Here is a 24,308-nt window from a genome sequence, read left to right as displayed (position 1 = left end):
AGAGAGAGAGAGAGAGAGAGAGAGAGAGAGAGAGAGAGAGAGAGAGAGAGAGCAAAACAAAACCCTGGAGTTAGGGGTTAGAATCAGTATTTGGTGTCACTATGATTTATTATCTAAAATTACCACTTTTCCTCAAAGGAAAAAATATGGGTCAAGCAAGAAAACAGAAAAGTGTGACCCATATACCAAAAAATTTAGACATCCAGAATTGGAACTGATTTCAAGAAAGCCTAGATATCACACTGAATAAAGACTTCAACACTGTGACAACAAATTCAAGGACTCAGTGTCATGCTGCAGGAAGCAGAGGCAGGCCTGCTGGGCTCATCTCCATAAGCTGAGAAATAGTGATGAAGGTGAGGAAGGGGAGCAGAAGGAATATTGGAGTGGAACACTATTAGGAGTGAGATGCGTGAGTGGCCAGCAGGGTGGACTAAAATAGATGTCACTTGGCAGAGGAATCAACCATGTGAAGATGGTTAGGAAAAAAGGGGACCTCTGCAACACTGAGAGGGTGACAATGAGCAGGGCCTTGGAGGCATGAAGGATGCCATAAAAAGCAACAATGTATATAATGACTATAAGGAGCAGACAGAGAGAGAATAGAAGAAAACACTCACAGAGCAGACCACACACATGTAAGTGATGTGCAAGATCATAATGGTGGTGACTAGAACCTCTTCACTGCAACATTGTTGCCTTCTTAATATAGAAGAATAATGTGCTTGCCCAGGTGGCCTTGAAGTTATGCCTGTAACCAAGTTTCCTCTGTTGTTACACAAAGCTCTATGCTCATACCAGGTTTTAAAATATGACATATACCTGTATCATATATTTTAAATATGTTTAAATTTATATATTATTTCATTATTATATAAATTTAAATATATACCTATGTATTTCAATATTTAATGTATTTAATATATTAATAAAATATTCAACATATTTTAAAATATATTTTTTGCTTGTAATTTAAAGTAGATGGAGACTGCACATGGCCATGAAGGAGACTAAAGGCAAGAAAATGAGGAACAAGTAGGCAATGACAAAAGAAAGCTTTATCTTGTGTGGAGTGTAGGTGAAGATATATTTGCAATATATATATATATATATATATATATACATATTATATGTATCAAATATTATATGATCTGAAAGCAGAAGGGATTCTACTTAAGCAGGAGAAAGGCCCCACTTTTCCCCTTAAGAAGAGAGATGAGAGTGCAAGAAGATGATAGGGTTAGGTATGATCAAATTATAATGTTCTGTGACATACCTAACCAGGTTACAAGGGAATACAGTAATTTGTATGATGGCTAAACATGTAATTTAGAAATGCATAGTAATATAATTTCGGACAGTAAATACACTTATCTATTGGTGTGTGAGTGTGTGTGTGTGTGAGTATGAGTATGTGTGTGTGTACATTCATGTGTGTGTGTGTGTGTGTGTGTGTGTGTACATTCATGTGTGTGTGTGTGTGTAAGAGGGGAAGGGGAGGCACATGCATGATAAATTATCTGTGATAGTTCATGTGCAGAAATCAGGGGACAAACTGAGTCAGTTCTCATCTTCTACCTCGACATCCAATGAATAAATTTGTCAGGCTGCTGTAACAAGAACTCATTGATCCATCTTGCCTGACTCGGTTCCCAGTTCTTGATAATAGGGTATCACAATCCTCGTTTGTAAATTTATAGCACTTCTATTTGATATTTATGTGTAGATGAAGTCATGCTGGTTTTTTTTTTAAAGTTCATGGTGAAAGGACATGTCTCATCATGACAGTACCACATCACCTCATGTTGATGTTTTCTTTGCTTTAAAGGCATATAAAGGCACATGTCCAGGGACTGGCTCACCCCATGGAATGGATATGTGTTCTGTGATAGCCACTGGATATTGAAATCTCCAAGTAATGAATCTCTCAGAGCACGTCCACATCAGCAAGTGAAGTAGGGCTTTTATTTGAAAGCATAACAGTTCAAATGTCTGAAATATTATTTAAAAGAGTCCACATACACATAAGTCTCAACAAACTCTAAGCTAAGCACAAAGAGATAAATACTCAGGCACACAGGACTAAAGCCATACAAAAATGAAAGATAATTGAGAGAAGCCACTTAGAGAGCAGCAAAGAAAACCCATGTCCTCTTAAGTAAGAGAATCCAGACAAGCTTAGCCACTGATATCTCACCACAAGTAATGAAAGACTGGAAGTGTCACACAAAATCTGGACTCCCAGGAAAGTGAAATGAAGAAAATCCTGTTGTGAGCTGGCTTGCTGGGACTAGAGAATATAAAGCACGCTAAGCAGGTTATATTTGGGCTCTTAGGAATATATATGCATGTAATAACAATTAATAATAAGATAAAGAGGCCATACATTTGAAAGAGAACAGGAGGGGTATATGGAAAGAAAGAGAAGGATGAAATCAAGTAAATATGTTCATCTCAAACAATAATTTAGTAAAAGGAATCATGTTGCTTACCTACTTTCTCTAAGATTGAAACCTTTCATCCTACAGGGAAACTCCTTAACACAAGAAGTAAGGAACTCAAATTAGCTCTAAAAGTCCCTGATACTGACAGATTCATCAGTGGAGACCCCCACCCCCATGTAAAGAGGAAAGACTGCTAAGAGTCACCCTCAGATGAGCCAAGTTACAAACAAGAAACAGAAACCAGACAAACTGCCTAATGAGACAAAAACCAGGTGAGCTACTGAAAAAGGACACTCTAAACCCTGTTGAGCTGCCTGCAGCCTGTGCAATATGCTCCAAGTTTCCAACATTGGGGGAAGAGGGGTTTGGTTATACAGCTGCCTTTGTCATTTCTACTCCTATAAGTAGCCCCCTAACCCATGTTACTAATGCAAGGAGACTTTGTCTGAGTCCTGACATCTCAAAGATAACTCCTCCATCTTGCTGGCAGGGTTAAACCAAGCTCTTGTTCCCAGACCTGGGAACCAACTCCTAACTTGATTGGTGGAAACTTCCTTGCTCAATTCCTTGGGTCAAAATATGGTTGGACAATGCTACATCTCATCCATTGCTCTGTGGTCTTGTCCTTTAAATATAACTGTGCAATTTCTCTTCAGGGTTGAACTTCAGGTCCCTAGTCTGTTTGTGGCCATGATCAATGGGTATGGCTTTATTACAATAAATTTTGTCATCTACATTGGTTGGGTGTTTGAGTTATGTTGGACTTAAAGAGACCCCATAACACTATAAGTAACCTCAACCAAACTCATTGGTTTACCTTATCAGACCTTGGTGTTATATGCATTTTGGTCTATTGTGAGCTCCCTCTCTGGGGTAAGTAGACATATTTATGCTACAGCTCCCCAGGAAAGTCTGTCAAACAACAGAGCACTTACTACTCTTTCAGAGAACCCAGATTCAGTTCCCAGCCCTATGATAACTCATAACCTTGTGCATATCCAGTTTCAGTGGATCCAACACTCTCTTCTGAACTTGTGGGCAACAGGACCATACATGGTAGACATACATATATACAGGGAAAACTTCATAAGATAAAATAAATACATCTAAACACAATTTTTAAAAATGTGACATAAAAGCAAGTGACCCCAAAAGACCTTCTTATAAGAAGAAGCAATAAATGATAGATAGATAGATAGATAGATAGATAGATAGATAGATAGATAGATAATTACAGTTAAGAAAGCTTGAATAAATGCATATTTCATTATTTTACTCCAGACACATTTAAAATATGTGACTATATTACCCAGGTTACCACATATGCAAATATAATATATTTAACAACAGCTACAGGAAGAAGGTGAATGGGAACAGAAAATTGTAATAAATGGTTACTAAAATCTACAGGAACAAAAAATAGTAAATAAAATAATTTTAATGAAAGTTACGCGATATAATTTCCCTTCTTTTTTCTCCCAGCTACTTTTAAAAACATAAAATTATAGAAAGAAAGATTATAAGGATACACTGTTTTGTTTGTAATAAATGTACATACAAATATGTATCACAATAATGGCCTCAAAATTAAAACACAGGAATAACGCAATAGAAAAGTAAGAGCCCTATGTCTCTTGGAATTAAATTAGTATTAATCAGGCAGACTTTCACTGGGTACATATGGTAAGCCTGAAGGCAACCAATTAAAAATAACTCAAAACATAGAGACAAAATAATTATTGAAGTAATTAAAATGTTACAGTAGGAAGTATTCACTTAATGCAAAAGAAAAATACTAATAAGAACCCTAGATTTTAAAAGGACACAAGACATACAAAAACAAAGAACAAAGAAACAACCCAAAAGATGAAAGGGCAGTCATAAATCCAGCTCAAATATACAGCAATATTAATTGCAAACCGATATAACACTCAATCACAACAGAGAGATTTTCAGTCTGAATTCTATCTTCAAAGAACAGAAAACAAAGAAAAACATCCTTTAAGAACCAAAGCAGGGGATAATGTTTTATGACTCTTCCCAACGAGGGCATTCTTCGAAAATGTGCGACCATACAGCATGTGTACACTGGAATTGTGACTCTGCCATGAGGGACTGCTGCCCTGTGACAGGAAGTCCTTCAGATAGAAGGATAATATAAACTTACAGGAAGTTGGTTCTCACCACACAAGAGAGGTCAGAAGGACTGTGAGACAGAGGTCAGACAGGAACAGAGCAAAACAGAATCTTCAGATCTGAAAGAACCCCTGTACTCACAAAATCACAAGAGCAATTCTGTGTGCACAAGACCAAACCAGCCACTTTCCAACAAGGAAGGGTTTGGGGGTTATGAGCCTCCTATGACTAGCTAAGGCGTTGACAGTTGGTGGCTTCTGGGGAAGGGAGAGTCAGTTTTCTTTGAGAGTGTGGCTCTTGGTAGGTTGACAGTGTTGCAATGGATGGGCACACACTCAAGTGCATACAGGCAGAAATAGAAAACAAAAGGACATCCAGTTGAGAATCAGTGGGAACATGTGGGCTCATGTCTGAAAGGATACACAGAAAGGAACAGGAGTGTGTGGATATGACCAAACTATGCTCTGTGTGTGTCATTACACTCTTAACAAGGTATGAAACTATTTTCCTTTAAAGAAAGGGTTGGTACTAAAACCTGCAAGTAAGAGATTTCCAGTTATTGGCCGACATGGGAAACAAGATGCACTGTTTTCTATTTTTCCATGCTTTTCTACAACTTATCAAGTTAAAATACAACTTATTTCCAACTTTATGACACACCTATACATGTGAGTATCTGAAGTTTCATCATGGTAAGTCAAAGATGCATCTGATAGATGACAGAACAACTCCTAAGAACTAAAAAGAGATGTAACTAATAACCCAGCAACATGGAGAACACTGAGAAGGAAAACACTCTGTTCATGCAGAAGGAAGGTAAGAAACGAGTGCAAGGCAAACAGGCGGCTCCATGGACAGACAAACAACAAGACTGAGATGTAAAACCAAGAGCTTGAACTTGAGTCCACTCATTTCTCATTTACCTGCAAAAATCCCCGAAATTTAAAATTTATACATCTATCAATAAGAGAATAGATGACTGCATTGTGGTGGTTCACTTAATTAAATACTATTCAGCCATAAAATGAGATTGGTACTATTGAAGTATGGATACAGCCACCCATACTGATGAGCCCAAGAACTTCATCTGGAGATAAGCAACCTGTCATAAAAGAGACACACACTTGATCGAGTAAAAATCCTATTGAAAAACGTCAAGACCGTCATTGTCTCTGGGTGGGAGTGAGGCGATGGGGCACCAGGAAACTTCTGGGATATTAGAATAAAATCTATAGTCAGAGAATTAAGCAAGTGTATGGACTTTTTAAAGCTTTGTTTATTTTTAACTTATGTGAATAAGTGCTTGCCTGGACATAGGCATGCACACTGTATTACATCTAGTACCCAGAGAGGCCAGAAGAGGGCATCAGGTGAGTTGAAATTGGAGTTACAGGGGGTTGTGTATGGGTATATAAAACAGAACCCAGGTCCTCTGCAAGGTAGAAAGTGCTCTTATCCACTAAACCACCTATAACCCCCAGTGTTTGAAGTTATATAACCTATTAAAAAGCATACTTATGATCTATTCATTTTACTACATGTAAATTGTGTATCAATTTAAACTATTATTTTAAATATACACAATAAACTTAAAGCAAATAATAGTAAATCACACAAAAATAAAATGTCTGCCACATATAAAATCAAAGGTTCACTATAAAACAATGGAGTATTTATTTTAACTACAAAATTGGCAACAGATTTAGGATATAACACTCATTGTTGACATTGGGAGGGGGAAAAATAAATAAATAAATAAATAAATCCTCACAGCATGATGGAAGAGATTAAACTGGTTTCACTTTTGTGGAAAATCTCAGGTCTAGACATTCAATTCAGTATCAATTCAGAGAAAATGAATCAGAGATGTGGACCGAGATCAGTGTAGCAGCAATGCTCTGGGGCATTATTATTCATTCATCCAGTGGCACTCAACCTCAATGCCTAATCTAGGGAGAAAAGTTAGAAAGCAGAGTTATATGTATTCATTTTAACCAAATATGCTGTATGTGAGAGAAACCGTCAGCAATAAAGGAATTCGCTACAGAACTGTCTCTCAGTGAAGGACTTGCGTGTATATCTGAATGCTTCCATAGCTTAAAACATTTCTCAAAGTGTTTTCTCTTTAAGAACAAAAATAAATCTCCATTCAAAAGACACAAAGTAAAAACGAAAAATTAGTCTATTGTGAAAACAAATTAGAAGTGTGCCTTTAAACAGGTAGATCATTATGGCCCTGTCCCTTGGGACAGCAAAGCAGACATGGTATGAGACACAGAGAGAGAGAGAGAGAGAGAGAGAGAGAGAGAGAGAGAGAGAGAGATGTATGTGCATGTGTGTGTGCGTGTGGATGTTTGTGCCTGTGTGTGTGTCTGTGTGTGTGTGTTTACTCACAGAGGCCAGAAGGGTGTCAATTCCTTAGGTTTAAGGTTACAAGGCTATGAGATTCCTAACATGGGCACTATAGAAAGCACTTTTAGCTAGTGAGCCACCTCCCTAGCCCCTGAGCTATATTCTTTAACAGGAAGGAAAGTAGAAATGCCATTCCAGATGGAAATTAACCATTCTCAGAACCTACAGTGTGTCTTCTTTCTTGTCTCCCCGCGCCCCTTCTGATTCCCTTTTATCTCTTTCTACTCTGCCAAAGTCCCCTTCAGTTCTTTGTAGATGCAGACAGGATATGCATTACATTTGGAATGATCAGTGTTCCTTACCACCATGGCACAATCTCCAAGTGACAGACCAGCTAGCTATCTGTCCTTAGGAGGATTTCTCAGAGGGCCCGGTTAACATATCTCTCCACTGATGCGTCCATTGCTTGAGTGGACCATGCATGAATTTCCTCCTTTCTTGTGAGTCTTATGTTGTTCTGAATCTACAGGCGACTATTAAACAGTAACATTACTGAAAACTTTTCATTTGTGCTAAAGAAGCTGCTACTTTTGCCTCCACCTCAGTCTCTAAAGAAAACATAAGAGAAATAGGAGATTTTTTTAAAGGTTTTTTTTTTAAATCAATAGTATTACTCTTAAAACTAAGATTCAACTGAGAAAGGTGGTGTAGTACTTGCCTAACATGCACAAATCCCTGGGTTTGATCTGAAGCACTACATTGACCGGAACTGGTAATAGACACCTATGATACTATCCTGGGAAGGTGGAGGCAGGAAGATCAGAAGTTCAAGGTCACCCTTGACTACATAATGAGTTCGAGGCCAGCTAAACTACAAGAAGTCCTGTCTCAAAAAGAAAATAAATAAAAATTAAAACTACTTAAATGTTTGGTTATTAATTTTTGAAAGGTTTAACTAAGTAATTCTCTAAGCAGAACTCAGTGACATATCTGCAACTCTATAGGTGGAACAACATTATGAACTAACCAGTACCCCGGAGCTCTTGACTCTAGCTGCATATGTATCAGAAGATGGCCTAGTCGGCCATCACTGGAAAGAGAGGTCCATTGGACTTGCAAACTTTATATGCCCCAGGACAGGGGATCACCAGGGCCAAAAAGTGGGAGTGGGTGGGTAGGGGAGTTGGGGGGGGAGGGTAGGGGGGACTTTTGGGATAGCATTGGAAATGTAAATGATGAAAATACCTAATAAAAAAATACAGAACATAAAAAAACCCCAAGTTCTCAAGATTTATCTTCTTACTTGCTGATGTGTATGTTTGAGTATATGCATGGGTATATGCATGTGTCTCTACACATGCCCACAGAGGCCAGAAGAGGGCACTGGATGCCCTGGAACTGGAATTGGTGAGCTGCTGAATGATGGTGCTGGGAACCGAACCCTGAACCTCTGGAAAACACCAAGCCCTTTCATTTTCTGCCTCATCTCCCCACCCAGCACTCTTAGAATTCAGATGAGTGTGTCCTGCCAAAGGAGATACCAAAGCGCATCACTTCCAAAGCCCTTTCTCTTGCATTCTTTTTGTTCATGGCAAGCATGAAAGGAGCCCTCCACCACATGCTTCTGAGACCACAATATTCAGTCTTACTTTAGGCCCAACCCAATAGAGCTGGAAACACATGGACTGAGCCTCCTGGAACAATAAGCCAAAAAGAAACCTTTAATCCCTCACAGAGTTTCCTTCATGTACTTTGTCACAGTAACAGGAAAAAAACCAAACAAACAAGATAAAACAACAAACAAAAACAAACACAAACCAAAACAAAAATCTTCCTAACTAAACAATCTGGATATAGCTCAAGCTTTAAGCCTTGGGTCTTCCTTAAAGAAAAGAAAGAATAAAAATGTTTGATTCATAGGGGTAAATAAAACAATTTGAGCCAAAGATCTAGCACCAAAAAATAAATAAAGGTAGGTACTAAATGTTACCATCCTAAATGAAGTTATAACCTTGAAGTAAACACCAAGCCCTTTCAAGAGGTAGTATCTTGAAAACGAGGCAAATATTTAAATTAGAAATATATTCCAGAAGCAGGAAATGATACAAGATCCACTTTGATGGTCAGAGACAGGAGAGATATGTCCAGCTTAGCATTAATTTCAATGTCATTCATTGTGCTTTGACTCTGTCCAACAGGGCGATGGTTTCCGGGACAGAATGAGGATGGGGACACAGTTCTTACCTTCTGCAGAACCTGTATATTACTGAAGGTATCAGAGAGTAAACGTGTAATTTCAGAGGGTAAAACAAACCAGGGTGATAAGGTAGAGAAACTGGAAATCAGCCCAGCAAAGAATGTGCTCAGAACTGGTTGTAGTCAGTGAAGGTCCGAAGAAAAAGATCAGTCACCTTGGACACAAGTCAGGCAAATCAGAAAGGACTAACCAAAGTAACAACTGTGGTAAAAGTAGAAGAGCAACTTAGCCAAGTCTCTCAGCAAACATATAGATGGTTCCTAGGTCACTTAGAATTCAATTGACCTGCTTAGTTTATATTCTCGGCATAATAGAACCTGATAGCTGGGAATAGAGACTTTAGCTCAAACCCTTCATTTGTCATATTGGTTATGTCTATGAGAAGTTTATCTATCTATCTATCTATCTATCTATCTATCTATCTATCTATCTATCTATCTATCTATCTATCTATCTACTTATCTATCTAGATATCTATCTATCTAGATATCTATCTACCTATCTATCTATCTAGATATCTATCTATCTAGATATCTATTTATCTATCTATCTATATATCTTTTAATTCATTTATTTTGTGTGAGAGAGTCTAATCCACTGGAGCTTGAGTTATAGACAGTTGTGAGCTGCCACATGGGTGCTGGGATTTGAACCTGGGTCCTCTGGAAGAGCAGCCAATGCTCATAGCCACACGGCCATCTCTCCAACTCTGTGAAATGATTGTTGTAGGAGGATTCAGGCCAATGCTGGAAGCTCGTCCACGTTCAGCTGTGCCTGGGATGTATAAGAAAGGTATCCGAGCAAGCAAGAGAGCCTGCATACCAGCAAGCAGCACAGCATCTCTCCTTCGGTCCCTGCTAGAGCTCCTGCCCTGAATTCCCTCAGTGATTAGATGTGATCTGGACGTGCACACCTGGATGAAATAAACCCTTTCCTTCCCAGTTGCAACGGGTCAGGGTGTTTGTCATAGCAATGGATGGCAAACTCTAACAGGCAGGAAAATGAAATGTGCTCAAAACCTACAGGAATAAAAGAGACCAGAAAGACAGAACTGTTGCAAATACTACCATGTGACTGCTCCTTCTCCTCAAGCCATAAGACAAAGCCCCCATGAGAAAGCCCTTCACTAAGAGTATGTCCTGCAAGCCTGAAGTGCACCATTCTGCTCTGCCCTGTGCCAGTCGCTGCTTGAATACCCCCAGTCTTTGGGGGCCTTGGCTTCAGTTTATAAATTTAAGATGCCATGATAATTTCTCCATCAGGCTGAAGGGAGGCTAATCTGATACTAATGAGCCACTCCACAAGCTTCAAGCATTCTATTTCGTTGTTGTATACTGACAAATGTGGGTGATTATTTTCTTTCCCCAGTTAAGCTCCACGCATTAGAGAATTTTAAAGAGCCCTTTGCTGACAGAGTGAAGCCATTTAATTCCAGACGGAATTGGCCAATCGCTTCTTCATACAACAGTGCCTTGCACTTCTGTCCTAAGGGGGCACTTTGAACTCACTTCAGTAGGAGCAGAGGGTCTAATGGTATCATGGAGGCAAAGCAGGAAATTGGGAGAACTGCCTGACTAGTCAGAAGGAAGAAGGCTGACCCAGAGAGCAGCAGGGAATAGGGTCGGTTGTCTAAGAAAGAAGAAAATGTTTGCTACTCAGTAACCAGAAGGGACTGCTTTCAGGACTCACTCTGCCTGCCGCAGGATTAGAAAGCCAGGGACACTTAGCTCCCCTATGTAAAACTGTTAAATTCACACTTGACTGCACATTTCTCCTACACTTCAAATTCTTGCCACATTGCTTATGATACCTAATGCACGCCTAGGCAAACTGTCCTTGTTCCCTATTGCATACTAACTAGTAAAGGTCTGTAATTTATAGTAAGGAGGCAATATTTTTGCATGTTAAATATGTGGCTAGTTGAGTCAATATGTACAGGCCCACAGACAAGAGGGATGGCTATATATCCTTGTCAGCCTTTGACCTTGAGGAACTCTCCATGGTGATCTGACTTCATGGCACAAAGCTCAAGTCAGGAAACCGACTTACTCAACCACAGTCAAGCCTTCTATCAAAATGAAAATAGACTATACATGGAGAAAATGGAAGAACGTGAACAATCTCACAGTGTATCACATCAATGGTAGTATTGTTTCTGATGTGTGTGCCTTCTTGTAAATCCAAATACAACGTAAAATTTATTTCTTTTTATTGATGGGAGACAAAACGTAACAACTAAAATCCACCCTAGGAGTGGTATAACATGTCTGCAATCTCAGACTTCAAGAAGGCAAGACAGGGGTTAAAGAGAGGGCTCAGTAGTTAAAAGTGTTTGCTACTTGTTCAGAGGTCTGGAGTACAGCCCCCTAGCTCACTGGATAGTTTACAAGGATCTTAACTCCAGCTCCAAAGAAACCAACATCTTGTTCTGGCCTCTTCATGCTCCTGCATACATGTTTTACATACATGCTCATGAGCGCATGTGCACACACACACACACACACATAAACACACACACAAAACACATGAATAAAAAACAAGCCTTTAAAAAGATGAAAGAGCTAAGGCAAGAATATGATTTTGAGTCAAGATTGGACTACATAGTGAGACATTGTAATATTAATAGTAAAAATACAACAATAACACAAATGATAACAATAACAACAATAAATCTATACTTGTAGAAAGTACCCTACATTGAATAAGAAAACTGAAATTTACCCCGCAAAACCCCCTGAAATTACAAACTCAGATTCAAGAACTTCTTCCACAGAAGAACCACATAAACCATGTAGAGATGGGAAATGAATTGAATGCAGTTACTTCCCAAGGATTGAACCAATTTTCTTTTTGCCTCACAGTTGGAAGTACTTCCTACTGCATTAAGAAGAGTCATGGCTTAATATGTGAATGAGATTCGTTCTGAGTATCCTGTGCATTGCCCTATCATTACAGAGGACAGAGGAGATCTCCTAGTGTTGGTAAAGAATCTATCACGGTATGAGATTTTCCTTGTCCCTACATGCCACAGGAAGTGATCAATGCTGCCATATTTAGGACCATCTGCTTCTTTCATTCTCTCTGTCTCCCCCAGAGACTTCTACAAAGGGAAGCCACAAAGTTTGATGTTTAGAGACCACATGGTATAAAAGATGGTAGCTTATGCACCACATACATCAGGATTCGGATCAACTAACTAATGGGCCTCATGAGAATTCAGCCAAGTCTATCTCATTCACAACTGTATCTCCAGGGTTTTAAACCTGACGCGAGCCTCTCAGTTCCCATGCATGTTGACTTCAAGGAGTAAGAGAAATATATGATGTTATGATATCTGGTACTTGGAGACTATTATCAAGTGACTTGGTAGCTAAGCATTATCTTCTTCATCAATTAAAATCAAAATGAGAGAAACTTTCAAGAATGATTTACAGGATTCAATGAGACAACACAGACCTGGGATTTAGTAGTTACAAAGTACATGGAGGAAATCAATGTTTGTTATAGGTGGTAACTCCTTCCTATTTCATGTCAGTGACTTTTTAGAAGTCCTTTGCTAAGGTAGCATTTATAGTATATAGGGGACAAAAACACTGGAGTGTTATGGGTTTCCTTCAAATCCCCTACATCCACCCCCACTTCCACAGCCCCCAGCAGTGGCCCCTGAGTCACCTTTCTGAAATCTCGGGGTTGATCAGGATTCTGTATAGGAACCGCTCCCCTGGGCTGTGACCTTTTCTTCTTCCTGGCAGGATTACTTTTGAGGCTGAGATGGATGGTGACGCTGTGTAGGAAATGAGGCCCTGCAATGAGCACCTGTCAGAACTAAGCAATTACTAATCCCCCAGGAGCCAGAAGCCCATTGCTCACAAATGGCACCTACAGTGCATCCTCAGAGCATGAGAAAACATCATGTCTTAGGAAGGAAGGCAGTGAGTGAAGAAAGAACTTTAAAACAAGCCCTAAAACCTGGGGGAGTTAATGTCAGAGTCATGCACAATGCTACTAAATTTCTGGAATTTATTGATTGCCCCACATCTAACAGCTTCCTCCAGGCACACATTTGCATATGGAAATGTGCCATGCTTTTTATTCATTCGGTTTCTTTCTTAATGTTAAATTAACTGGGCCAATAAACTGCAGGAAGTATGACTTGAAATCTGACTTCAATCACTATTAACATAAAATATTTAAGTGTGCGTGGAAAGAGGATTTCAGGGCCCTTGTCCCATAGAGCCCAAGAAGAAAGAAGAGACAGAATTCCCTGCAAGGTAGAACAAGCCTAACCATGCTGGGTTGTGGCTGGCAACAGGACCATATTGCAATGGAGACCAAATACCATGGGCTCTCATAAAGTTGGAGATTGTGAGAGCAACTAACGCCTTTCCCCACTGAGAAAAACTACAGTACAAGTTAGCCATATCAATGACTCTTCCAGATCACCCAAATGAGAATCTCATGTCAACTTCTAGGGACGTTGCAGGGATACAAGAAGATGCGAGAAAGAATGCCAGGAGCCTGGCCATCCCAGCGCTGCAGTCACAGCTCAAAGCCTCAGATTTTATTCCGATACCCCACAACACTCAGCTTCAATCTGCTAGAGCCTCTCAGACCATCAGGGTGGTGTACACATTCAGTGGTTCATTTTAAGAATTAGAATAAAAGATGAAGGTTGCATTCTTGTCATGATCGCTGGGACAGTTTTCTAAAGAACTTAGCATTGGGTCAAGCAGAGGTTAACTGGTCACATTTGTTAAAATTACTAGAGATAATGCCAGTGACAGGGTCATATTCCAGCAGGACCTGAGTAACCATTTGAATAAATCTATGGCTATAATCAGCAAGAGGTAAGGAGAGAAGGGAAGTCCTTCACTGCAGCTTAGGAGAGCTGTAGAAGGACCAGCAGGACCAGTTTTCTAAGGTAATCTGAGGGGTGGCATTCATCTGGGGTTTTTGTGGCACATCCCTTCCTCCATAACCATTCCCAACTCAGGCTTCATTCACTTGGGGTATGTTTGGTCTGCTTAGACACCAGATTAGCTAAGGCACAGCTCCACTGCCCTGGGTCTGCCCTTGAGAGAAGAGCATAACACTGACAAAAGTTTAACAAAGATAGGAACCTTCCAAACCTCACCCACCAATAACATTCAGTAAATGTTGGCAACATTGCTCACTATCAGCAGAAAGCCAAAATTCTATATGAAACAAAACTCACTTTTAAAGAAGCCTCAGATTTAGTGAATCCTACTAATACCATAAACCTGCGGAGGAGGAGAAGCACAAAACCCTAAGCTCATTACAAGCACTATCTCATTCAAAGGGCAGATCTAGGAAAACCAGGCTATTTTGCAGATGAATACACTGAGATACAAAGTTATCAGCCAGTTGCTGTAGTCATCTCATAAGAACTGAGACCAGGATTCAAACCTACACAGTCTGATTCCAAACATAATCAACCCCTATCACAAGTAAAATACAGTAGGAACATGAAGGGAAACCAAATAATTCTACTAGGGAAATGTAACCCAACAGTAGCCACATATCCCATTTACCAAAAATTTGTGGAATATATTTTTGATATATATTTGGAATATATATCAAATATATATATATATCAGATATTGGACTTATTCCACATTGGAGTTCACAAAATACTGAAGAAGATGATGAATAATAATATTATGGTATTAAAAACTGAAGTATCAAGAGGACATTTTCTTTCCTGGAAGAAGGGACATGGGGTGGATGTTGAAGAATAGCATAGACTTGTAGTCTTGTAGGAGAATGTGGGCCTTGTTTAGTTTACAAAATTACCAAGTTGTGCAAGATGAAGATGCTGCAAAGTGATTTCTGGGAAGACCGAAACCACTATGGGGCTTTCCATCTGGGCACAGCCACCTGAAGTAGCTGTCTAGAGCTCTGTCCTAAAGCATCCTTTTGCTGACCCAAAAGAGCCAATGGCAGCCACTTGATAAAGGACATGGGTTTAATGTTTCTGTGTATCAATATCAGGCTTGACATGACTTATCTGTCCCCTAATTTTATATGAAACTCTCCCTACAATTTAAGAGGAAAATCAGGCAATGCCCTAGAATCTAGTCAAGGTCAGGAAAGCAATTTATATCCGTATGAGCTGCTGAGGGTACCAAGAACTTTGGAGTTTTAAATCTTTCACAATTGGCATACAGCCACATGAATCTTCTAGCAGTATTAATTATCTTCCAGGAGGACAAGACTTCGACTGATAGCATATAGAATCCCAGTCTATCACCATTTAGGAAACAGATAGTTTGTAATCCTAGTAACACACAGTTATTATTTCTGGTTACATAGGGTTTGTATTTATTTAAGTTGCATGGCAATCGAGTAACTAACAAAATTCTGAGGAAGTATATAATCAAGTTATAATGTTTGATTTATAATTTAGTAAGCAGATGCCCAAGGACACTAAGTCACTTGTGTGGTTCAAGGCAAATATAGAAAATATCTCCTAACAGCTAGTCTATCCACTAGCACTGAGTGGATAGTGTGTGCTAAAAACAATGGACCCAAATTTTGGGTCAAAAGTTTTGTGGGTGTGTTTTTGTCCTTATCTCTCTAATGGAGGTCCTGGCTGGCTACAGGAGGTTTCCTTTTCCCACTGTTATACATTTGTCACCTGCATTGATTCCTGGTAGCCTCCCCAACCCTAGGACTCTGGCAAGTCCTAGAGATTTCCCCTAACCTCCACCCTGCATCCCTGGCAGCTTCATATTCATTCTTTTGGTCCTATGGCCCTCTCTCCTATCTCTGACTTATATGTCCTGTCTAAAAGAAATGCAAGGACAAAGATGGAACAGAGACTGAGGGAATGCCCCACAGATAACCTGACTAACTTGAGACTCATCCCATTGACTAGCACTAATCCCTGACACTATTGCTGATACTCTCTTATGCTGACAGACAGTAGCCTAGCATAGCTGTCCTCTGAGAGACTCCATCCAAAAGCTGACTAAAACAGATTCAGAGACACACAGGTGAACTTTGGAAGGAGTTCGGGACTCTTATGGAAGAGAAAAGGGAAGAATTGAGGGCACTGAAGGGGTTGGAAATTCACAGGAAGAAAAACAGAGTCAACTAATCTGAATCCTGTGGGGGGGCATTTCAGAGACAGAGCTGCTAAATAAAAGCATGTATGAGATGGACAGAGGCCCCTAGCACACATGTAGAAGAGTGCAGATCAGTCCCCATGTAGTTCCACCAATAACTGGAGTGAGTGCTGTGCCTAAAGCTGTTGCCTGTCTGTGGACTCCATTCCCCAACAGGGCTGACTTGTCTAGCTTAGGTGGGAGAGGATGAGGCTAATCCTTCAGAGACAAGATTACCAGGGTGGGAGGACACCAAAGGGCCCAGCCTCTCAGAGGAGAGGGAAATGAGGGATGGAGGATGGCATGAGGTACTCTGTAAAGGGGGGGGGGGAACCAGAGGGGTCAGTGATTGGGATGTAAAATGAATAAATAATTTTTTTAAAAAATCAGACCTGTCACTTTCTAGTACTTGTTTTGCTGATGTTGTCTCTGCCTGAAACCCAGGCCCTCACCCATCCTCACTTGTATTCATTTACACATTGCCCAAGTTCCCATGGAAGCATCTAATCCCTTGGGAGAAATATGAACATCAAATAGTCTCCTTGACAACCAGAAAAATATTTTACACACTACAGGATTTGGGGGCAGGATGGGAGAAACAGGGCAGATAGAGAGAAAGCTGGAGTAGGGATGGGGTACATGATGGAAACAGTAGACAGTATATATGGTAGAAATTCTAATGAATCTTTGGTAGTAGGATAAATTATATCTACCTAAAGAATAAACAGGCTTTCTGCTGGGTGCGGGCTGCCTGCTGTCGAGATGGGCAAGTTCATGAAACCCGGGAAAGTGGTGCTGGTCCTGGCCGGACGCTACTCCGGACGCAAAGCCGTCATTGTGAAGAACATTGACGATGGCACCTCAGACCGCCCTTACAGCCATGCCCTGGTGGCTGGAATTGACCGCTATCCCCGGAAAGTGACAGCTGCCATGGGCAAGAAGAAGATCGCCAAGCGATCCAAGATCAAGTCCTTTGTGAAAGTTTATAACTACAACCACCTCATGCCCACAAGGTACTCTGTGGATATTCCCTTGGACAAGACTGTTGTCAACAAGGATGTGTTCAGGGACCCAGCTTTGAAACGCAAGGCCAGGCGGGAGGCCAAGGTCAAGTTTGAGGAGCGATACAAGACAGGGAAGAACAAATGGTTTTTCCAGAAGCTTCGCTTTTAGGTATATTTTTGTTTTGGTCATTAAAATTTTTAAAAAATATAAAAAAAAGAATAAACAGTATTTGGATGATATATAACAAAGGTCACACACTTATTTATAAATTTATGTATATGTGTTAAGGTAAGAAAAAATGAAGAAATAGCATGAATCTGTGTAGGTCAGAACATTCCTCACAATATTACATTTAAATAGGAAAATCAGAAATCTCTGACAACTGTGCCTTAGATTAGTAAAAGAATGGTTAAGCCAAATTTAATACATGCCACAATGAAATACTATGTATCTGATACAATTACATTTTTCAAAGTTTTGGCAGTGGCTTATCTGGTTCAGTTCATGGATTCTAATTCTAATCTGGCTTTCACCAAATGCTAGCTTGTAGAGTTTGAGTTTTCATTATAAACTCTAGAGATCTCCGTATTTACATTTATCATCATCCATGCCTTTATCTGGTCTACCCCGTACAATAGACATAAGCACATGTAAATGAACATTGATATTTATACTGAGAATGAAAGCTATATGGAAGTTTGTCTGTCTTCAAATGCCAGAGCAAGGTCTAGATTTTATCCATTTAAAAAGTCAGTGTAGTTGGGAGTGACTCCAAGTGTGTTATGTGCGACCTTAGAGGGCATGGTGTCAGCAAAAGTCATAACTTGACATTTTTTTTTTTTTACTCAGAAACTTTTTCAAAGAAGTCCCCTGGGCATCAATAGATTTAAAACTAGGATTTAGCTGCTGGAACACAGATTAGAGCTGAGGCTGGAATGAGGGGGAGGAAAAAAAAATGACAAGAGGACATTACTAACAGTAAGGAAGTTCCTGGCAAACTGATGTTTAAGAATGCATCCAAAAATGCTGTGACTGCTCAGAGTAGCAGTGGGTGACTAAGATGCAACAGTGCTGTTACACACATGAACTCACAGTGTCTGTGACTCCACTCACAGGATAAAGACACCTTAAACCCTGGCGTGAGTGGGAAAGGGTGACATGAAGTCCCTCCACTCGCCAGAGCCATTGGCAACTGAAAGATGCTGTGGAAGGTAAAGTCAGTTTTCTTCAGGGATGCACTCCCTGAAAAGACATCCATGCTTCAGTGAATGGTCCTGCACCCATGCCCATAGAGACAGGACTGAGAGGACTCACAGTTTTAAAAAGGAGAAGGAGAACAGAAGAAATTGGAAAGAAGTTACAGAGGGGGATAATGGAGAGGAGCTGGGAAGTGAAAGGAAGGCAGACTTACTCAAAAGACGTCAGACACAGGAAACCCTTGAACAAGCAACAGTGAATGAATTAGGAATGCTGGGGTATCTTTAAAGAATTAGATGCAAAGAACACAAAGCTTTTGCTACCGGCTCAGCCAACATTTGTAAAGAGACAGATAGTAAGTGCAGGCTCTGTAGATCAGGCAGTCTTTATCATAATGGTTCATCTCTGCCATTGAGGCACAAAAGCAGCCAGAGGCAATAGGCCATAAATGTGAGTGATGCAATCATCTGTCCCAACAAAATTCTATTCATTATAAAACCAAGAAGGCATAATGTCAAAATCCTTTGTGTTCTTATCCTGGCTTTTGTAACTAAACCTGCAATGCAGTTCTTGTTAGCTGTTCTGGCTCTGTTTGCAGATTGATGACATCTATGTCCACTTCCCTCTGCTACAGAAACACACAGATGTGCAACTTTCTTTGTATCAATAGGACCAACTGCTGCTGTCCTTTTCCCCGAAGTATAATCCAGCAGAAATGTCCTAGTCAGTACCCTTGAACTCTCTTCATCTTCTATTTGACCATAGTTGCAGAAATGGATCTCTTCAGTGTTCCTAAATCATATCTGTTCCCTGGGAATAAAGAAGTAGCTTCAGGTGCCAAAGCAGAGTGGGAGGGTGTGGGCATGTGGGCATGCTGACACTCCTCGTGGATTTAAGGCAGCAGAAAGCATGGCACTAATGTGTCCAGACAGCCATTACCCAGTGACACTGAACAGAAGAGGGGCTGAGACAGAAAATATCAGCATTTAAGCAGTAGGGGCTGTGATGTAGTCTTTCCTCTTTCCTCTCATGTCTGGTATTTTCAAATACTGTTGAACTGACCAGAGTTTTAAATTATTTCTTTTTTTTTTGTGAGTTGTTTGTTTGTTTGTTTTTGGTGTGGTCTAAAGTAAAGACTTTAACTGAATATTTTTGACTTCTCTCTGTGGGGTGAGAATTACCCTTTACCCTGACTCCCAGTCTAAGTACCATCTTATCTCCATCAAGCTGTCAGTGAGGGGTGAGAGTATGAACAAGTCTATGGCTTCGTCCGGGCAGAGAGCTCAGACTGTGACTGTATTTGTACCGTTTGAGGGCCTTGTTGAAGCCCTCACAAAGGGTTAGGTTGATCTGAATGGTGGAGCAATCCAAGAACTGCTTCATCTCATAGGAGCAAGACTCCATCCACAGCAGGTGAGAGGCAGAACAGGCAAGGGGCTTCTGGAATGCAAGCTTGGATGCCTAGGAGGGTAAGCTGGGTGGCTGGCTGGTCTGGCAGCTGCACCGAGGATTCCCTGAGGCTTGTCAGCAGTGGGATCAAGAAGAAGTTGAGTAAGAAGTGAGGAGCATAGCAGCCTCTCAGTGCAGGGGAACTAACACAACAGTGTCCAGAGAGTCAAATGAAATAGGTGTTATTTTGTGAGACTATAATTGTGCAATTTCCCCTTTCTTTTCTCCCTGCAAACCTTCCTGTATTCCTTTCTTTGTTCTTTCAAGTTCAGGACCTCTTTTGTCATTATTATTGCATGCACATGTGTATATATGTATGTGTATATATTTCTAAATACAACCTGCTTAGCCTGTATAATATTACTTGCATATATGTTTTCAGGGCTATCCATTTGTTTGTGGATAACCAATTGGTGGGCTCTTTCAGGAAGTCTATGTCTCTAGCACTTAACATTTCTTAGTTGCCTGTAGTTCTTTGTTTAGGGTGAGAGAGGCCTCATGGACGTTTCCCTATTCACATTTAACTTCAGCAACATGGAGAGTTGATGTTGAACAATTATTAGGGAAGTGAAAATTTCTGGTTTCTTTGGAGATTCAGTTGTGTTATGTGATTATTTTTTGAAGACCATTTTATGAAAGGATATTTTGCTGAAGCAGACATGTGAGAGGGTGTTGTGTTGAGAATAGACATGTGGTGTTTCTCTGGAAGCTGCCTGGTGCAAGAGCATGTGGTGTTTTGCTGGAGCAGATGCCTAAGAAGACATGTGATGTTTGGTACAACACAACAGTCAGTGGACAAGGCCAACACATTGGTTTGCCTTGCCTTGCTTTGCTAGTCTTTGAAGGAAACTCTGTGGCATCAGTTGCCTTGCCTTCTTCGTTTGTATCACTTGTTGTGACTTTGTGTAAAGAAACTCACCAAAAAACTTCTCTCGATGTTTTGGTAGCTTCTTGCCACTTCAGCAGAACCTTGTGGATTCTTCTGGATCTAGCTGAAGTTGCTGATTCACGGATGGTGTTTGCAAGTGGATTGAGCTACCTAACTGCTGATTCCTGTGACCTGAACTGCTGATATACTGACAGCAAAGATTGGAGTCATTTCAAAGAACTATTTCTAAACAGGTCTACATCTCACTTTACCCTGTTAACATTTCCTTTCCTTTCCACTACCTCTGGTAGGTGGTGGGTTAGAAGAGAGGTTAAAGCATTTAACAACCCTTATTAAAGTAGGTTTTGAAAAACCTAAGATTGCATGTTAGTATAATGAAAATATTAATTCTACAAAATAGTGAGCATGACATTATCATACACACAACAGACTTTGATCATAGCTGCCCTCTACTAAATTAACTTCTTAAATGGGTAAACAAAACAAAACAAAAATACAGGCTTTGCTCAAGTATTTGAAAAAGAAAACTAAGATGACACAATGTCAAAGAAACATCATAAATTGACATTTTTCATCTCAGAAACTTTCTAAAAGAAGTTCCGTGGGCATCAGCAGACTTAAAACTTGGGAATTTAGATGCTAGAACATAGAAGATTAGACCTGCCTTCTTCATGCAGGCAAGAGGAAGCTGGTATGTTAGAGGACATTACTAAATGCTACCTGACAAAGTTTACAGAAGCTATTTGAAATATATTCTGAGAAATATTGGACTCTATAAAATGACAAGAAGGCTTGACAAATCCATGTAAAACCATCAGGTAATCAGTGAATTGCCCTATGTGTACCTTGGTAAATACTTTTAACACTATTCTACTATGAAAGAATGAAGGGAAAGAGGCACGGAGGGAAGGACAGAGGGAGGGAAAGAGGGAGAGAGGGAGAGAGAGAGATACAGGCAGGCAGGAAGGCAAATGCAATCCCTAAAGTAATTCCTCTTAGTAGCTCAAAAGTCTCAGTGCTAGGCATGGGAAACCTCCCTTTAAGTTATTGCTCAGGGTCCAAGAGATTCCCGAAACCATATAGGCTATTGCCTTTACCCTGGTTGCCTCCCAGAACATACAATTTTGACACATGACTTGAAGGAATCAAGCTTGAACTGACCTGGACGCCTGCTCTCTGAGGTCTAGCTCTCATATCAGAATGTACTATATAATCTGCCAGACTTATACAACTATGATACTTAAAGTCACAACAATGACCAACCCAACAAGACATCCAAGATGGGGCAATAGTGACTCATATCTGGGGGTAGCCTACAGTTGTCTAATTGGATTTGAGACTCACTCAATAGGATAGAACTTGTATATTGCACTGGAAATATAGCCAACTGCTTGTGGAGAGAGCAGTCATAGACCAGGAAAATCCTATTTCTGTTATTTTCTTAAAACTAATTTCCTTTTTAAAAATATCTTAATTGTATCAATATACAATACATCTGACATTAATTTTATAGCTTTTAAAGGACTTGAAAAATTGTGACTACTGGAACATACTGCATGGTCTATTTTAATTTTTTACATCAAAGTTCATTTCGTTATTAATATTCACATTAATTTTTTCATAATTGTACATGCTGTTCACATAATCCCTTTTGTGACTTATTACATGTCTCTATAATTCTATTCTTTTTTCTTTTATTGAAAATAGATTTGTTTTCAAGCCATATATTCTGATTAAGTTTTCCTCTCCCTCAACTCTTTCCTATATCCTTACTACCAGCTCTCCCATTCAAACACACACTCTTTCCATCTCCCTCCCCCTCCCTCTCATATGAGAAACAAACAGGCATCTAAAATAATAGTAAAATAAACTAGTATAAAATAAAACCGAACAAACCAGAATAAGACAAAACAAAGAAGCAAACTAAAGAAAAAGAGCCAGATGAAAATGCACAAGAAGCACATACAGATTCAGAGACACTCATGTGTTCATATGTAGAAATCTCCCCAGAACACAAAACTAGAAATCATAGTACATGCCAAAAGACTGTAAGGTCAAATTTAAAAAACAAGCAAACAAAAAAGGCCCAATGAAGCATTATGAAATTATGAGACAAAGAATCTCCATAAATGCCATTAACTCATTTTGTGTTGATCATCTACCGTTGAAGATGCCCTTCCCCCCAGAATGGTTTGTATACCCAGTGAGACGCCAATGGACAAAAAAAAAAGTGATTTTTTTTTTCTGTTGTGAGCAGTTTTCAATTGAGGATAGCTTTGGGTTTTGGGGGTTTATATATACTTCCATTCTCCATGCTGGGACCCTATCTGGGCCAGACCTGTGCAAGACCTGTGCACACTGCCACAAACTCTCTGAGTTTATATGTATGGCTGTCATTCTGTGCTAAGACAGCTTTGTTTCTTTAGTGTCCTTCATCCCTTTGGGCTCTGCCTCCTCTTCCACAGAGTTCTCTGAGCCTTAAGGGGAGGTGTTTGATGGAGACATTGTATTTAAGACTGGATGTTCAAAGGTCTCTCATTCTCTGAACATTGTCCAGTTGTGGGTCTCTTTATTTGTTTCCATCTACTGTAGGAGGAAGTTTCTGGTGATGGCTGACCAAGGCTCTCATTTATGAAGATAGCATGATGTTGTTTGGAATAATTTTATTGCCACCCAGGCAGATTCAGGCATGAGTTCCAACTCATGAAGTGGGTCTTACATGAAGCCTCCAGTTCCAAAATCATATTACATCTAATAAAGTTGGTGGCCAAAGGACCCCCATGGGAACCAAACAACCTAATCTACTAAGACAACTATTGGTTGCTTTCCACAAACTGATGGAAATGTCTTGTTGCTAAAGACAACACCAATACAACTCAATGGATATGGAGCAGTTGAGCTGGAACCTATCTAGAACCTTCATCTCTAGTGACTAGCGTTCATGTACTGGAGATCTCCGAAGATGGAAAGATCTCCCATGCTCATGGATTGGCAGATCAATATAGTAAACTGGCTATCTTGCCAAAATCAATCTACAGATTCAATGCAATCCCTTTGACAAGGGAGCTAAAACCATCCAGTGGAGAAAAAGACAGCATTTTCAACAAATGATGCTGGCACAACTGGCAGTTAACATGTAGAAGAATGTGAATTGATCCATTCTTATCTCCTTTGACTAAGATCAAATCTAAGTGGATCAAGGAACTCCACATAAAACCAGAGACACTGAAACTTATAGAGGAGAAAGTGGGGAAAAGCCTCGAAGATATGGGCACAGGGGAAGAAATCCTGAATAGAACAGCAATGGCTTGTGCTGTAAGATCGAGAATCGACAAATGGGACCTCATAAAATTGCAAAGCTTCTGTAAGCAAAAGACACTGTCAATAAGACAAAAAGACCACCAACAGATTGGGAAAGTATCTTTAGCTGTCCTAAATCAGATAGGGGACTA

General features: G+C 40.0%; 2 protein-coding genes across 2 annotated transcripts in view; one reads left to right on the top strand and one right to left on the bottom strand.

The window, feature by feature from the left end:
• Nell1 (neural EGFL like 1) overlaps positions 1-24,308 on the bottom strand; it is an 807,173-nt gene that overhangs the window by 201,418 nt on the left and 581,447 nt on the right. The window lies entirely within an intron of this gene.
• Positions 17,052-17,518, top strand: LOC110297769 (60S ribosomal protein L27). The gene has a single exon (XM_021166742.2). It carries the CDS (start codon positions 17,079-17,081, stop codon positions 17,487-17,489), a length of 411 nt encoding a protein of 136 aa, XP_021022401.1. The 5' UTR covers positions 17,052-17,078; the 3' UTR covers positions 17,490-17,518.

This window comes from Mus caroli, chromosome 7 (genome assembly GCF_900094665.2).
Source record: "Mus caroli chromosome 7, CAROLI_EIJ_v1.1, whole genome shotgun sequence".
NCBI classification, from domain to species: Eukaryota; Metazoa; Chordata; class Mammalia; order Rodentia; family Muridae; genus Mus; species Mus caroli.
The sequence above is the reverse complement of the archived record's forward strand: the minus strand, read 5'-3'. Positions and strand labels throughout refer to the sequence as shown.